The following is a 17538-nucleotide window of genomic DNA, read 5'->3' as shown; positions in this document are numbered from 1 at the left end:
GTATATACACACATAGATATGGTTTATTATAGGATGTAAGTTGATATCTTAGAAAATTTTGATTGGGAATATAGTTTATATAATATATTCTGTATGAGAGCCAAAGTTATTGACATTGTTTTATGAAGATGTCTTTAAAAGCAAGGGTCCCTTGTTTTGCTTCCAGTGTAACCTGATTTTAAGCTATATATTTGGTGTATAGAAATACTGGAATATGTTTATCTGCGTATATCCGTTCAGTTCACTCATTTCTATTTATGCTGTCATCTCTCATATTCTTAAGTACCCCTATCTTAGTAACCTAGACAGTTATTTAACTTTCTTTATAGAAAATATGATTAATTATATCAGCAATTCATATCTCAGTTTCAAAAGTAATATAAGAACTTCATATTTGATTTTTTACTTTTATGGGTGTCCCTCCCCATAAATAGTGCATAGTGAGTTCTGTTGTGATGAAAACAATAACAAATATGTTAAGGAAACTTAAAATACAGATCTTAGTCTTGTTCTCATTTAATTTCATTGACTATTCTGCTTGCCATTTTCTTATTCACAATTAATAAATTAATCACAATTAATTTATTAATCGGATACTTTAAAACTATGACTGTATCCTAACAAATTAATATTTAGCTATTTTTCAATTTCAACTTGTTTTTTGCATGCTAGGGATTAAAAAAATAAGTTCTCTTCCCTAACTAAAGCTCCTTTGAAATTATTTTAACATAACTCTGCAATCTGTTGTATGTATTGTTTTCTTTTCTTCCACTTTGACCGCAAATTCCCTCAGGTCTCCGCTGGTTCATCCTCCAAGCCATGGATGCCGCTCGACTCACAACAGCCCAATTCACACTGCTACTGGCTCACGACTTACTCAGAACTTCTCTGTGTCTGTTCCCACTCTCATCTATACTGGTACGAGACTGCTCAGACTCCAGAGCTGGGGAGATGCAGGCCACGGGCAGAGTGGCTGCAGAGGCAGGCAGGCAGGTAGTGTAGGCAGGTACCACAAGTCTTTGCTTCATCCTTTTCTTACTCGAAGTCCAGCTGCAGTGAGGAACTTCTGTATTTAGCTGCCACAGAGTCTCTAACTATATGGAAGTGAAGGTATTTTTCCAGCTTCCAAAGTCTCTTCCACAGATCCTCAAATAATGCTATTTTGTGTATGTGTACTGTGAGTTTTGAGGCGAATCCTCCCATACATATTTTTATAATTATTTCTTCATTTGCTTAAAAATAAAATTGATGATTAGATTCTAAATGAAGTAGCTGCCAAAGCTTCCAATTTGCTTATTTTCTTTATATACAAAACCTATTACAGTAGGTTCTATTTCATTCTGTGGAAGAGAACTATTGGAGAACAGGTAAGCAACTATTCTGCATTAAAGGCAATGTTTCTGTGTAGCTGTATTCATTTTTCTCTCTGCTGTGTTTTTAGCTGTGGCACTCTTGCTGCTATAGGATAAGGAAACATTTTTTATTTTGAGGATATCTGTGTGTGTGCAAATATAAAAACAATTATGAATATTTACACGCACCACTTGTAGTTACCATTTTTCTTTCGTAACTTACAGCATTATTTGAAAATATTTTGTCATATATTCTTTTTATTTCTCCTTTTGATATTTTTTATACCCTTAGTCTGTCATTTCATGCTTTTTTGCTTTTTCACTTGGCTTATTAACTGTTTCAATGCAGATAATATTTATCTGGAGAGTGATGAATGGTTAAACAGCAATTGGTTGTCTTTGGCCTCATTCCCAGCTCCACACGTAAGAAATGACTGCTGGCCCTGCCCCAATTCTTTCCTGGTGTTTGGATCATGCTGCCACCCGTCAAGCCCTTTGGCACATGATTACTTAATATTTCTCCACCTTCTTCTGGCAGGATTCCCTTCAATGAAGATCCCAATCCCAATACTCACTCATCAGGACCCTCAACCCCTCTGAAAAACCAAACCTATTCCTTTTCACCTTCCAAGTCCTACAGTCGACAGTCCTCTTCTTCTGACACAGATTTGAGTTTGACACCCAAAACTGGTAAGGCGCTTCCACCCACCTTTTGTTTTTTCTTTTTTAAAAAATTTGTTTCTATTTCTTACTAGCTTTCCATCCAAATCTTTCCTCTTGTTTTTGGCACTTAAGTTAAAAAGAAAGTGTGAATACTGACCATTTACAGTTACTGCAATTAAAATATGAAAATTTTGTATAATTTAGAAATTATCTTGTCTACATTTCATTGATTTAATCTTAGTGTAGCTATCACAGTCCACGATTTATTTTGGCATATAGACATTTTTCATTTTATGCTCAAATTAAGAGGAATAACATCTTAAAACATTTGACTAAAAAGTAACACTAGTAGCTTGTAATCAGTTGCATACAAGCATTTTTGAATTTATTATTTCTGCCTATTAATGAATATAATTCTAAGATTTTATTATGAAAAAACTTTTAACCACTGAAATGGTTGTATTAGAGTACATCTATCTATTAACTGGATATTTAAAATGTTTGGTTTTGCTAGTCTTTGTAGGTTAGAAAATAGCATTTTTACTTATTCTTAAATTTTTCTGCTTATTAAATTTATATCTTTTTCTTTTCTATTGTATTTTGATGAATGATTTCTGGGTTTTCATGAAAATGTTTTATGATAAAAACTTGATGAAAAATCAGATTATTTCCTTATACCTTAGAATAGAATTAACTTATTTAAATCATTAAAGTGTTATTGTTTAGAAAAATTTAAAATAAATTAAACTTAAAAGTTAATGGTGTGAAATTTTTATAAATAGTATTTTTGTCTGATAGTTTTCCCATCAGATGATTAAAACAGTTATTTGTTATTTTTAATTAATATTTTTTAATAGCCCTATTTGTGTGTTAGAAATTTATAAAACAATCCTAGATTTTGTGAAAACAAGGAAAAGATGTCTAAATCCAAAGCAGTGCTACTTCTAAGGAAAGATCATTTTTTAAAAAGGCTGTAGGCCGGGCGCGGTGGCTCAAGCCTGTAATCCCAGCACTTTGGGAGGCCGAGACGGGCGGATCACGAGGTCAGGAGATCGAGACCATCTTGGCTAACCCGGTGAAACCCCGTCTCTACTAAAAAATACAAAAAACTAGCCGGGCGAGGTGGCGGACGCCTGTGGTCCCAGCTACTCGGGAGGCTGAGGCAGGAGAATGGCGTGAACCTGGGAGGTGGAGCTTGCAGTGATCTGAGATCCGGCCACTGCACTCCAGCCTGGGTGACAGAGCGAGACTCTGTCTCAAAAAAAAAAAAAAAAAAGGCTGTAGATTTAATTTCTGTTTTTATAAATGAAGTCATAAAATATAAAGATAAACACCTGTTTTCTTGAAGATAACAGCTTCATCTTTCTAGATAATTATGAATAATGTCTACACATAATGTAGTTATTTGATAGTAATATATGCTTTGAAATTTGGCACCTTACCAGGTTTATGCCATAAAAACTGAACCATCCAGACTGTAGTGAAAAAAGATTTTTTTTTTTTTCAGATAAAGCGTAAAAGACTCTGGCCTTAAAATTCATGACAATCAAGACAAAGACTTACATTACTATTTGAGTAATGAGTTTAAAAAATATTTTTGAGACTGTGGTCCACTGACTACATATTCCAAGCCTTTATTTATTTATTATTATTATTATTTTTTTTTTTTTTTTGCCATACCATAGATAAAATTTGGAAAGCATTTCCTTGGTCTTTCTGTTTCTTTTTTCTTTCTTTCTTTCTTTTTTTTTAAATTCGCCAAAAAGGCCAAGCCTAAAGAAGATTGTCAAGTAATAATTATTAATGAACTTTTCATATTTTATCTTCTGGTTCCAAATTTTTAGTTTAAAAATTTTTATTTGGCCGGGCACGGTGGCTCAAGCCTGTAATCCCAGCACTTTGGGAGGCCGAGACGGGCAGATCACAAGGTCAGGAGATCCAGACCATCCTGGCTAACACGGTGAAACCCCGTCTCTACTAAAAAACACAAAAATCTATCCGGGCGAGGTGGCCTGTAGTCCCAGCTACTCCGGAGGCTGAGGCAGGAGAATGGCGTAAACCGGGGAGGCGGAGCTTGCAGTGAGCTGAGATCCGGCCACTGCACTCCCGCCCGGGCGACAGAGCGAGACTCCATCTCAAAAAAAAAAAAAAAAAATTTTATTTACAAATGGGGTGTTATTCCCATGTATTCCTATATTTATAAGCTGCCTCTAAATAATATTGTTTTTCCTAAAGTTATTTATTACTTCTATAGCTTATTTATATACCATTAGCAATTTTCAGCCCCTTGGCCTTATATTGTGAGTCCCTGAATCTCTCTGAATTGTCCTGAGGAGCACTCCTATCTCATGGAGACTTCAAATGGAACAATTGTGATTGTTATAAAAGTTCTAAAACTAAAATTTCAGCCTGTATTTCATGATTTTCTGCCTTCTAATTTACCTATATCAGAATCAGTGTCTTGAGAAATAATGGACAGTCAGAAGCTGATTATAATTTATTTGGGAATCCAAAAGTAGAATAAATGACATTTAGACGGAATTTTTTTTTTTTTTTTTTTTTTTTTTTTTCCTGTTTGTAGTTCAAGCTACATTATCTGTTTTTCTGGTAGGTCTCTTTTAAAAACTTTTATATTTATTTCTCTAGATACTAATTTTGACATTTACAAGGTTTTATTTTTATATTTTTTCCCAAGTATTTAATAGTGGAATTTTAGATTTACTGGTGTTAGAATATTGATTTGATACCTGATTTTAGCTAATATTTTTAGCCAGTCTTTTAACTATGTATAGTTTTTACAGAGGGTATTTGACCCTTAGGGTACTCAAATCTTGGTAAATGCAAATAATACTATGATCAGAGTAAAGTATTAAACATTTTAGAGGAAAAAGAAAAGCATTAATATGTATCTCAAAACTGGACAGAAAGAAGTTAATATTAAAATTAATACTGACAACTGTTTACCTAATCCAGTACTGAGTATGTTTTATGGGTATTCAATTAAAGTGCCTGTAAATGCTATCTAAAGTTAGTTACATTTGAAGTACTGCACCTTTATAACTTTAAATAAGTGTTTATATTTTAGGCAGCAAGTCTGGCTCTAAACATTTGAAAATGTGGTACATTTTAATCTTACAAATTCTTAAGCCAAAAAGGGCAGGCAAGTTAAATATTTTGAAGACGTCAGTTAAAAGTTATTAGAATCACATAAAATCCTAAGTTAGTGATTTAAAAAATTTTAGTGAATGTGAAGTTAGTAAAGGTTTTGTTAAGTTTTAGACTATGCCTTTTATTTACATTATGTGGGATAGATGGTCTTGGTAGTGACTTTTCATTTGCTTAGTGTAATTTGTCTGTACATTTTAAAGTTCATTTTTATTGTTATATTTTGCCTCATCATTGCTTTCCTTAGCCTGCATTTTTTGATCATCTTCTGAATCTGCATCTTTTCTCTGCTACTTTCCTCCACAGCACCTTACCCACAGGGACCTAGGATTTACCTGTGTCCCAGCTCCCCCTCTCTCTCTTGTGGTTCCCTTCATCTTAAAAAGTCCTGTCTCCTCCTCTCGGAATCTAGCCTTACCCCTCATCATTCTAGCCTTGTCAGCCCAGTTCTGAGGAAAAGTGTTTCTTTCAGTGAAGAGCTGTTCCTGGCTGCTTCTGGTAGGATCACATTATGTCAGCTTTTTAATCCCTTTATTTTTCATGCTGTAAAGAATTATTGGATATTTTATACAAGATGCCTTTCTATTATTTTTCTTACTGGTAGACAGTTAAATAATTGGAGTTATAAGGATATAATTGAGGATTACTTGATGGCTAATCGTGAATATTCTACCAAATTATTTTATATATTAAAAAATTATATGTCTAAGGACATAGATCTGGGTATTTCTAATATTATTAGATTCTTATTACTACAGTTTCTGTTTTAGATGCTTTACTTTCTTTCTCTTCATACCAACTCCATTCACATTGGACCTGTATCATCATGTTGCTAAACCATATGGTTACATTAGTAAATTATTCTGTTTGAATCAGTTTAAGTCTCATTTTGGTGATATTCTTTCATTATCTTTTTTTTTTTTCTGTCTGTTGCATTATTAAATTTTTCTGATATATTTTCTGATATTTCACTTATCACTACAAATTTACATTTTATTTTCTGGCTTTTAATATGCTTCATATAAAGATCTTAGTTTCATTTCTATGTTTAGTATTGTATAGTCTCTAAAAATAATGTTCAGATTACTATAAGAAAAATCTTTTTTTTTTTTTAAGAACAGAATGGGACTATACATATGCTAACCTTTGTTTCCTTATCCAAGAACAGCTAAAAATGTAAAAGTTAATTAGTTTCTTTTTAAGTCATTGTAGTAAATTTGGCTGTATGCATCTTCAGTTTTGAAAGGGATGGGATGAACTCTAGTCTGTAGAGCACTGGCTTCTTACCTGTCCCCTGCTTTCTGTGATTCTTTGACCATAGTTGATCTATTGGCATGGTCAGAACAATAAAATAAGGTAGGGAAAGAAATTTAAAATGAAGCCATAAAAAATATATCTAAGAGCTTGGGAAAGGTACTTCTTTCATTCATAACTATGTACATTTGTGATGTCTCTATTACATGTCTGTGGTTTTTTGTTTATTTAAAAAAAGTTTATGTTGATTTTTGTGAATGAGCGTTGACAAGTATGAAATTAATACTGTTTTGTCATGATATGTTTAGAAATGGGAAGTTATAAGAAAATAGATTTGACTATATTTCAAAATCACCTAAATTTTATGTTTTTTAGAGAATTTTGGAATATTTTAAGTGAGCACAAGTAGTGCTTTTGTCTCTATTTACATTTAATCAGACATATTTCTCACTTTTTAGTATTCCTAAATTGTTAGCATAGTAATTGTTATTATCTTGATCATTTTAATTAATTAAAAGACTTAGCTTTTAAAATGGAATATTATGGAAAGTTTCATCACCTTAACATAATTTTTCTTATAATTTTCAGAAAAAATTAAGTCCGAAACTAGCTGGGGTCCGTAGGGCTCTGACATCTTGCATCTAAAGAAAACTTTGTGAATAAAAGTAGAGTAAAATATGTGCTTTAGTTGTCATCCCCAGTGCTTTAAATGTTTCGATCATTTTATCACATTTCAACTCATGATGTTTATGGAGATGAATGCGATTAAACTTTGTTTCTATAGTTGTGTTTTTTTTGGTTGTTATTTATGTACTGATGTTCTGTAGGAATGGGAAGTGGTAGTGCTGGAAAAGAAGGGGGGCCCTTTAAAGCTCTTTTAAGACAACAGACTCAATCAGCGTTGGAACAGAGGGTAAGATTCACTTGATATTCTTTATTCTTACACTGTTAATATGACTTTGTTATCTTATGCTTCCGTGTACTTACATGTTTTCATGAACTGTTTTGGTTACACATCTATAATATTGCAGTTTTGAAGTCCAAAATGGATTTAAGATATCAAAGTAATTTGTTTATGGATAATTACCTTTGATTTGGAATAATTGCATAATAATAATAATTTTTGTTTTGTCATTTAATCTTTTATCAGAAATACTATTTTCGAGAATACCTATTGAATGCTGAAGTAATTTTCCATTACATTTATTATTGGAAAGGAGATGGTAAACATTTTTGCAGAAAAAAGTATTCAAGTAGCATTTTATTATATTAAAAATAATTCCTTAGTATATAAATATATTTGTTTGCTGAGATTACTTTTATCATTGGCCAATCTCTTAGGAATAAGAAATGTACAGATTCTATATTTCTAAAGATTAGTATAATGTGGTTATTCATTGTAATGCATCTATTTTAGTTATTGTAAGTTTGATATTTAGCTGTATTTGTTGATTGGGAAAATAAGCAGTTACAGTTTTTGGATGATTTCTCTCTCTCTTTTTTTTTTTAATAAACTTCATTGCTAAGGGAGGATCGCCTCATAGGTTCTGTAGAAGGCGGGTATGTTTCCGAAAAATGTGTGAGAGCCTATTTCTTGTATTGATAGCTTTTCTAGTTTTAGTCTTGGTCATTTAAGTTTTATTTAAGCTTTTAGCAAATGTTGACAGCATTTGTCTTTTCATAATGCAAAAGTTTTTTTCTTTTTAAATTTAATAGCACTGTGAGGCTCATGTTCTTTTTTCTACTAACTAATATGGTGCATGTTATATATGTCATGTCAGTAATTTTAAGACATAGTTCTATAGCTTTCATTATGTCTGATTTGGAAGCTATAAGCATTCACAGAATTTTCTTTTACATGTTCTATATTACACTAGCATTTGGGAGAAAAAAGGTGAAAGAGTAAATACCTGTAAAAGGATACATTTCATAAAACTAAAGTATTTCTCCTCTAGAAGTCGGTACAATTTGTTTTCTAGACTTTTCCCTCCTTATGCTGACAGTATCTGTGTATGCACTGTTTACTTAGACCAGGCTGGAGAGAGCAGAGCTGAACTAAGCAATGATGAGGCTTTAGCTCATTTTTTGCTTCATGCTCTATCAAGCAGCAGTTACCTTCCAGCTACTCTTGCACCTTGCAGGCAAACCTACAACTGCCACCAAAAGGCCCACCTAAACATTCAGATCAACTATTAAAACCAAATGTAACAAAAGACTGAAAACATTGAAGAGGGTCAGAGTGAAGGTGTGTGTGTGCATTCACTTACCATTTTTTTTTGCCAGAATGCTCTTATCTTTTTCCCTGTTCCATTATTATGTTCTCTACAGAGTTTTTCACAATAGGAATATGCTTGCTTATAATCAAATTACCATTCCGGAATTCACAGTAACAGAAAAATGTGGATTCCCTTGAAATTCTATATAATAAGATTTTACTTGTATGTTGTGCCTGTGACTTTACTGTCTGTACCAAGAATCTTTAAAAACCATCTCACTTTAAGGGAAAACAATATTAAGCAACGAAAACCATTTTGAATTTAGTTTGGATAAAATTTGTGTTTTCAAATATGCATCTAAACATTCTTAAAATTTTGGACACATTTACTCATTGGACATAGATTACTAAATAATCTTCATGGAATTAACAGCAAAGGTGTAGAGAACTATAGTTTCATTTACAACTTTGTCAGTCCTGAGTTGGCAGTACATCTACATCGTCTAACCTCAAAGTAGCAATTACTTAGGTTTATGAAACTACTTCTCTACCTTGTGTACAAAGTAAGCAGCAAAAGCATTATCATCTTTGGCTTTCCTATTCACTTGTGACTGCCATTAGTATGGCTTTTGTTTTGGGAAAAACAAGAAGTATGAAGAATTTTCCCCATATGTGTTCAGATATGACTTAATTCTGCTAACCTGAACACTAGATTGTGTCACTGACATGCTCTACTTATATGATGTTTCATATTCATTTCTATCTCTTGGTAAACAACCCTTAATAAATTATATGACTTTTTTTTTTTTCTTGAGGAAAGAGAAACTTTATTTGCCCAATCTCTTTTATGGATTATTCAAGTAGTAGTTATCAAAATTAAAAGTGTTATTCTTTACTCTCACAGAAGCATTGCCGGGTTTTTGGTAGATGAGAAATAGAGATAAAAGTTTTATTTAGATTTAGCTTCCACCTATGAATTTTTTGATGTAAAGTAAATAGATATTTAATTAATTAATTAGGAGAGAGGCTCTCTCTATGATGCCCAGGCTGGTTTCAAACTTCTGGGCTTGAGTGATCCTCCCATCTCAGCCTCTTAGAGTGCTGGGATTAGAGGCATGAGCCACTGTGCTCAGCCAGATTTGTTTTTTCCATAAGATTTTTATTTTACCTGTGAGAAAATATGGAAGTACTTTTTTAGTTCCTTCAGTCAAGAAACCTAGTAACTTAGTTTGACCTAGGATTTCCCAAGTGCATTTTATTAGAACTTTCCTTTTAAAATACCTGTTAGTGAGGAACACATTTTGGGAAACATTGATATAAGGTAAACTCTTGAAGAATTTTGATCTTTTTAGAAGTGAGAGTAAAATTGTACAATAAATCATGGTAGAAATCTGTTATTGATTTTATATCTAGAAAGTTTAGTCTTTTGCAATAATAAAAAGAGTATTTGATTTAAAGAATAAGCTATTTAAATATCTCCTAAGAAAAATCCTATTTAAATCTCTTTTTAAAAGAATACTCCCATTGTGCTCTCATAATTTTTCAACTAACCTGTCTTTGAGCACACACTATTAAATATGTTTATGCTGCCTGCCCTTGGCTTATGTCAGATCATTAACATGTAACTTTATCTAGGTACCCCAGGGAAAGCTACTTTAAATATGAAGACTTTCTGGAGAAAATTTCTTCTGCAGTTCCTGAAATTCACATCTAGGCGTTGAAAGCAGGATGTGCTTGGGCTGATCTTAAGGAAGCTATTCTTTTGTTTTGTTTTGTTTTTAACTGAGATGAAGTTTTGCTCTTGTTGCCCAGGCTGGAGGGCAATGGCGTGATCTTGGCTCACTGCAACCTCTGCCTCCAGGATTCAAGCAATTCTCCTGCTTCAGCCTCTCTAGTAACTGGGATTACAGGCATCTGCCACCATGCCTGGCTAATTTTTGTATTTTTAGTAGAGACAGGGTTTCACTATGTTAACCAGGCTGTTCTTGAACTCCTGACCTCAGGTGATCCACCCACCTCAGCCTCCCAAAGTGCTGGGATTACAGGCATGAGCCACTGTGCCCAGCGAAAACTATTCTTTTAAACAGAAGAAAAATCTATAAATTCGTCAGGTGTAATAAAATCAAATCCGTAACTCTAAATGACAGTGAAACCAGATGATAAAGTTTGTTGGTCACAAAGAATCTAGGAATACTAGGCCCTCTTGAGTTCAGTTTTTCGTATAAAAAAATGGAGATAATAGTACTTCTCTCATTTGGGAAAGGTTATAAAGCACAGACTACAGGGCCTGGCACACAGAAGTACTTGACAGTAGTTGCTAGTTATAGTGGTGATGATAGGTACTTAACAATCTGCTATAGATTTCAGCAGTAGGTCTTCTAATAAGAGAATTGTATGAAGACAGAGTTTTGGTTAAATAACAATGAGATTTTTTATTTATTATAGGTTAAATTTTGTGTTTTAGAATGAATTGGTGTGCCGAGTAAGTGAATTGGGGACACGTAAGGTGGAGAGTGAGTCGTGGCCTCTTTGGGCAGCCATCGCCCTGTGTGTTTCTTTCTGACCAGCTCCAGTACGATGCTTCCCCTCATTTCTTTACCCCAAACAAAGAACTTTGGGGAGAAGGGTAAAGAACCCTGAATTGAAAAGTCATTTAGGTTCATTTATTCATACTTATGTAAAATCTTATATGAAAATATTTTCTAATACATAATGTACCTATTTAATTTCTTTAGAAGGGAAAAGGAAGTACTGTCTTCCATTTAGCTTACAAAAATGTTACTTTCAGTATCTCTTGTCTAGATATTTGGAAGATTTAAGTAGAAAGATTACATATAAAGTGATTTTTTATTCTGTGAGACCACCACATGCCTCAGATATTTTAAGGAAGTATTAAAATTTAAGTGATCCTAACACTGAACCTAACTACATTATTAATAATATAAGCTTACCTATACATTTCTCATTTAAAACTCACATTTATAAAGTTCAAATGGACTTGCTCAGTGACTACCAAACTGTTTTCCCAACTTCTTTCTTCACACTTATATTATTGTGTAATTACCCCTGTGTGTGCTGTGCCTAACAATAAATCCATTCAAATATTTTTATGACTCAAAACTTCATTTACATTCAAATTTCTTAACAATAAATATGAATTCATTATGAGGTAATCTTCTAGTTTGCACAGTTTTTATTAGATTTCCAGGAATAAAACTTGGAGGACAGGAAAAGAAGTTTAAATGGAAATAAGGATGCATTTTGACTAAACATATTATAATACATTTATTGTAAGTGACGTACTCTCCTTCCATCCTCTTCCTTATCTTCCTCTACCTGTCTGCTGGGCCAAAGCTAACCACTTCCATAGAGTAGTTTTTTTACTCTTTTCTTATGTAGCCTAGATTTTTCTTTCTCTTGTTTAAAGATTACTTCTAAATTTGAACTGAATTTATTTCTAAATTGTGTGTGTGTACACATGTTTTTTTATACTCAACCTTCATGGGTTACTGAGTTGCGCAGGACTGATTGCTTTTGTGCTAAATGATTCCAAGTTGCTGTGCTTTGTGATCATGCTTTTGTGAGTTTATATTTTCCATGCTTGAAGCAGCCAGTGAATAATTCTTGCTGCTTTTAATGTGCCTGCTTCTGGTGGTATTCTGTATCTCTATACCAACTTTTATTTGTTGCATTTAATCTGCGGTGGTCTTGAAAATAAGATCATGATAAATTTTAGAATTGTTTGTTCTTAAGATAAAAATTTATAACTGCTGTAATATAGTATGAATATGATCTGTGGGAGTCTCTTATGAATAAAGTATATGAGCTTTAGTGCTTGAGACCGTAACAGTTCTTTTGACTGTTGAGAGCCCTGTTTTGCTTATTTTTCTCAGTTATGCTCGATTATGTTCTAAATAGCTGAGGCTACTGGTAAGTGATTCCAGTTAAGTGAGCTACATTAATCTTGCAACCAGACAGGTCAAACATCAAGTTATCCTTACTTGCATCCAATTTGTATAATGTGAGGGTCCTCCATGTTTCCACAGGAGCTCTGTTTTCTTATTGGGTGCTATTTCAATGAATTTCCTTTCTCGGCTTTTTCATTTCTCTTTCTTGTGTTTCTCTTTGTCTCTAAGTTGATGAATTTTATGTCTTTAAGAGAGAAGGAGAGAATAAAGCGTGCAAGAACTTGTGGAGTTTTATTGCCTTCCTAGCTATTATCTATGTACCTGTCACCTTTCCTTAATGTACCTTTATGCACTTGTATTTGTTCGTGCCACATTGGTGTTGATAGAGTAACCTCAGGCAATGATTCTCTACCCACCTCAACTTGATATTTGCCCCTATTCTCTTTCTCTTAACCCACACTGCTTAGCCTCTCACATACCCTCCCTTGGTCCCACTTTCATTTAGATCTCTTGGCCCCAGGTTTTTAGAGTCTTTACCAGTGTCTTAATACTGGGTGTTCATGTGAAGGGGGTGTCTATACCACTGAGAAATAGATAGTGGGGTAGAGTGATAGGGCAGTTCCCTCATCTTATTGAGAAGTTCCATCAGAGTTGGAGGTTCAGAGGAAGGAAGAGTATGTTTTAAATATCTTAAATTGAAAGAACACTTTTTCCTCATTGAGAACTGACAAAATGGGTCTTTGGATTCTGTATAACATTGTATATATGGGGAAATGGATTTGAAACTCTAAACATTTAATAAAACTTTTAATTACAAAGCATGTGTAATGTAGAATGGGTGGCCTTTTATTTCAAGGGATGTAATACATTTGCTTACGACAAGCTTTTTAATCAGCAAATTTTTTACACTTTACACACGGTAAGTTTATTTTTCCCCTGTTCTTTCCACTAGGAATTTCCATTTTTTACCTTGACGGCATTTCCTCCTGGATTCCTTGTACACGTTGGGGGTGTAGTTAGTGCACGTTCTGTGAAGCTTTTGGATCGTATCCACAATCCTGGTATGTTCTTAAAAAGTTTCAATGTTTCCTTTATTTAAATTGTGATTATTAAAATTTATTGTCATGATTTTTTAAAGCCAAATCTATCTGAAAAGAGAAATGAAAAGAAAGTATAAACTAGCATGTTACTTTAATATATTTGTAGTAATCTTAATTGTAAGTAAACTAAGTGTATTTTAGTTACTTTTCTGTAAAAAACAAATCTTAATTTATTTTTGGTCACAATATCACTTTAAGGAAATCCTTAAATAACTTTTCTTTGACCCAGGGGAGATAAACATTTTTATAAATTGACCATTATGGCCATTAGTTTAAGATGTTAGTTCTTTTCATTAGCAGTAGCTCTTTATAGATTGCTTATTTTCGTTTTTCTTAAAACAGGTATTTTTAAAAATGTAATTGTAAAGCTGGGCACGGTAACATGTGGCTGTAGTCCCAGCTACTCACGAGGCCGAGGCAAGGAGGATCACTTGAGCCCAGGGCAACATAGCCAGACTTGAGCAGCGGCCTGTGTACACTGGCAGCACAACAAGACCTGTGTAAACACTGTGGGTGTCATAGGAACAGATAGGTAGCAGAGGGAACCAGATGAGTCCATGGGTCAAAGACCCTCTTCCTGAGCAGGCGACTGGAGCTGTCATTTCTTAGAGCTCATTGTGTAACTTGAACACACTGGGACTGTCTTTGACCATGGCCACCTGTCCCCTCCAGCCTGCCCAGGCAGCACTTAGGAGACACAGAACCGAGATCCCAGCACTGTACTGGGATTCCACTCTGTCATTGGTGGTGGAATCCGGCATGGGCAACAAAGTAATTGTAGACTTTGTCTAGAGTAGCTAAGAACTGAAAAGCAGACAAACAAACTAATATCTGGTCCCTCAGTTTCTTTTATGTAGCTATTTGTTCTGTTTAAGCAAACGAGTAAGAATAGTAGCTTACTTCTTTAAAACATAGGAACATAATTATAAAAGCAAGTAGGCATCAAAGTCCTACTGGATTCAGGCCCTTGGATCAGAAATACTCTGGTGATTTTTCTATGTCTAAAATAAGCATGATAAATAGTGGGAACTTTCCATATGGAATGTGTTCTTATATCTCTCATTGACTAGATGCTCAATCAACATACTTTAAACCTGAAGTTATATTAGTATTCTTATTTGGCATATAGACGTATATATTTTTGAAAATTTTAAATTGTCACATCCAGTGACCTCTTTGTGAGGCTTGTATTGACAGCTATAAAAAAAAGGGTAGCCGGGCACGGTGGCTCACGCCTGTAAAATACTAAAAATACAAAAATTAGCTGAGCGTGGTGGCAGGCGCCTGTAATCCCAGCTACTCAGGAAGCTGAGGCAGAGAATTGCTTGAACCCGGGAGGTGGAGGTTGCAGTGAGCTGAGATCGTGCCATTGCACTCCAGCCTGGGCGACAAGAGCGAAACTCTGTCTCACAAAAAAAAAGAAGGGTAAAATGCTTTGAAGTTATTGGACCAAAACATTGTAAATAATGACTATTTTTGAGGATACAGAGCATTACTATTTTTAAAATTTTTTTAAAAGTTTATGCCCTGTAGTTTGATGTCACTTGAGTTTATTTCAGAGAAGACTAGAATTCTCTGGACCCTGAATGAGATTTCAGAAAAACAGTGCAAGTCAGGATTATTTAACTCTATAACTGGGCAAATACATCTTTTAAGCACTGGTTTTCTCTTTTTTTTCCCTTCTTTAGTTTTTTTTCCCCTGTTTCTTATTTTTGTGGTCAATATAAGATGTTTTCTCCATTGTGGTATTTGTGTACAGTACTTAAAGAAAAATTCAGACCGATGCCAGTTTAATGTATTGGGATCTTGAAGACTATGCCAAATTCTACATCTTTGTGTTAAGGAACTTGAATTATTTGAAAAATGCAAGGAAGTACCGAGTTAACATACATGACATCAACCTTGCGACCCAAGGCCAGTTACCTGTGTTTCTATGGACCATTGACTCAAATATTTTAATAGATGGCACCCACTGATCTAATAGTTCGAAACATGGTTTCAGGAATATATTTAATTACTGAATATCTTCTGCTTACTGAAAAACATTTTGGGCTGGACGCAGTGGCTCACGCCTGTAATCCCAACACTTTGGGAAGCCACTTTGAGGCGGGTGGATCACCTGAGGTCAGGAGTTTTGAGACCAGCCTGACCAACAAGGTGAAATCCTGTCTCTACTAAAAATACAAAACTTAGCCGAGCCTGGTGGCAGGCGCCTGTAGTCCCAACTGCTCGGGAGGCTGAGACAGGAGAATTGCTTGAAACCGGTAGGCAGAGGTTGCAGTGAGCTGAGATCACGCCACTGCACTCCAGCCTGGGCAACAGAATGAGACTCTGTCTCAAAAAAAAAAAAGAAAAAGAAAAACATTTTGATTTCGTTTTGTTGCTTCCATGTACTCTGAGTAAGCTATAGAGTCTGGGAGAACAAGTGAAGTTTACTTAAATAAGTTTAAGTAGAGAGCTGTATTTAAAGCATCACTACTTAAAAAAAAAAAACTAACTGCATTTTGGGGTTTATTTTACCTGCCAGTTCATGCTACCTGTGCAAGAAATGTAAGAATCCAGGCCCAGGGAAGAAAAGAGTAATTCTTATTACAGAATGTCTTTTGGGTATTGTAACTACCAGCTCACCCATTCTCTGCCTTTCCTCCCAGTTTAGAGTATTTTTTCAGCTCACATGTAGAAATTCTCAGTTATTAATGGATTATTTCCCAAAAGGTCATAGACATATACATATAAGTGCTTTCAAATGGTATATGAGTTACATTTTCATTTTGTTTTATTTTTAGTTAAATACATGTAATTATTCTAATGGTTCCAATATTATATTATTTTGATTTAAAGTATCACATTCTGACTGGGCACGGTCACTTACACCTGTAATCCCAGCATTTTGGGAGGCCAAGGCGGGCAGATCACTTGAGCTCAGGAATTTGAGACCGACCTGGGCAGCATGGTGAAACCCTCTCTCTACCAAAAATACAAAAATTATCTGGGCATGGTAGCACATGTCTGTGGTCCTAAATACTTGGGAGGCTGAGGCAGCAGGATCACTCGAACCCTAGAGATGGAGATTGCAGTAAGCTGAGATCATGCCACTGCACTCCAGCCTAGGTGACAGAGGGAGACTCTATCTCAAAAAATAAAATAAAATGGCACATTCTTTGGATTGTTTTATGTATTATTATGCACTAAAAAGGAACATTTTCTTAAGAACATTTACTAATCTCCAGGCCTCTTAAGTAATTATTTATGAAGAAATTTTAATATGTTGAAGAAAAGCTGAATGTTGAAACAAAACAAAACTCTAGATTAACATCTACCATAATGATGATGTTTTAATTTTGTGACAGTTACTCAGCTGAGAGAAACTTATGATGGATTGAGATGCATGTGCTAATGTTAAAAATGCTGTGTTTGCATTCTCAAATGAATTTTGCAGCTATTTTTTTGACTAGTGAATATGGGAAATTTTTGTTTCATTCTCACTATAGAAGGGAAAAAATCTTATTTTAAAACCACTACCACCTGCTAACTATGGATTCTTATTTTGGAGGCTTTTTTAAAGAACAACCTCCTTTGGTAAATTTTGAGCAAACAGGTGACTGCAACAAGGGAAAGAATGGGGTGGTTTTAAAAATCAAGGTAATTCAATAATTAGATTAGTTAATGTTAGATTACTATAGCATGCTCCTTTCCCCTTTTCTATTTCTAGTTCTTATTAACTCTGCTGTCTGTGTCTTTCCAGTTCCTGTCGAGTGGTGTTGTCAATTGCGTTCTTGTTTGTAGTGTTTTTTGTTTTATTCCTACTATTCTGCACCTAAAACTGATCTACTAATTTGCTGTTTTGAACTCAGCCTTTGTCGGAATTATGGGTAACACAA

The 17538-nt window shown here is 34.3% G+C and overlaps 1 protein-coding gene across 4 annotated transcripts in view; it reads left to right on the top strand.

The window, feature by feature from the left end:
* C2CD5 (C2 calcium dependent domain containing 5) overlaps positions 1-17538 on the top strand; it is a 95770-nt gene that overhangs the window by 25387 nt on the left and 52845 nt on the right. For all 4 annotated transcript variants that reach the window (XM_023209076.2, XM_023209074.2, XM_023209073.2 and 1 more), the window contains exons 8-10: positions 1891-2042; positions 7262-7347; positions 13510-13618. In XM_023209076.2, coding sequence (XP_023064844.1) covers positions 1891-2042; positions 7262-7347; positions 13510-13618 — 347 coding nt within the window. The remainder of the gene's footprint in view (positions 1-1890; positions 2043-7261; positions 7348-13509; positions 13619-17538) is intronic.

The sequence above is a fragment of the Piliocolobus tephrosceles genome, chromosome 10 (genome assembly GCF_002776525.5).
Source record: "Piliocolobus tephrosceles isolate RC106 chromosome 10, ASM277652v3, whole genome shotgun sequence".
Classification (NCBI taxonomy): domain Eukaryota; kingdom Metazoa; phylum Chordata; class Mammalia; order Primates; family Cercopithecidae; genus Piliocolobus; species Piliocolobus tephrosceles.
The sequence above is the reverse complement of the archived record's forward strand: the minus strand, read 5'-3'. Positions and strand labels throughout refer to the sequence as shown.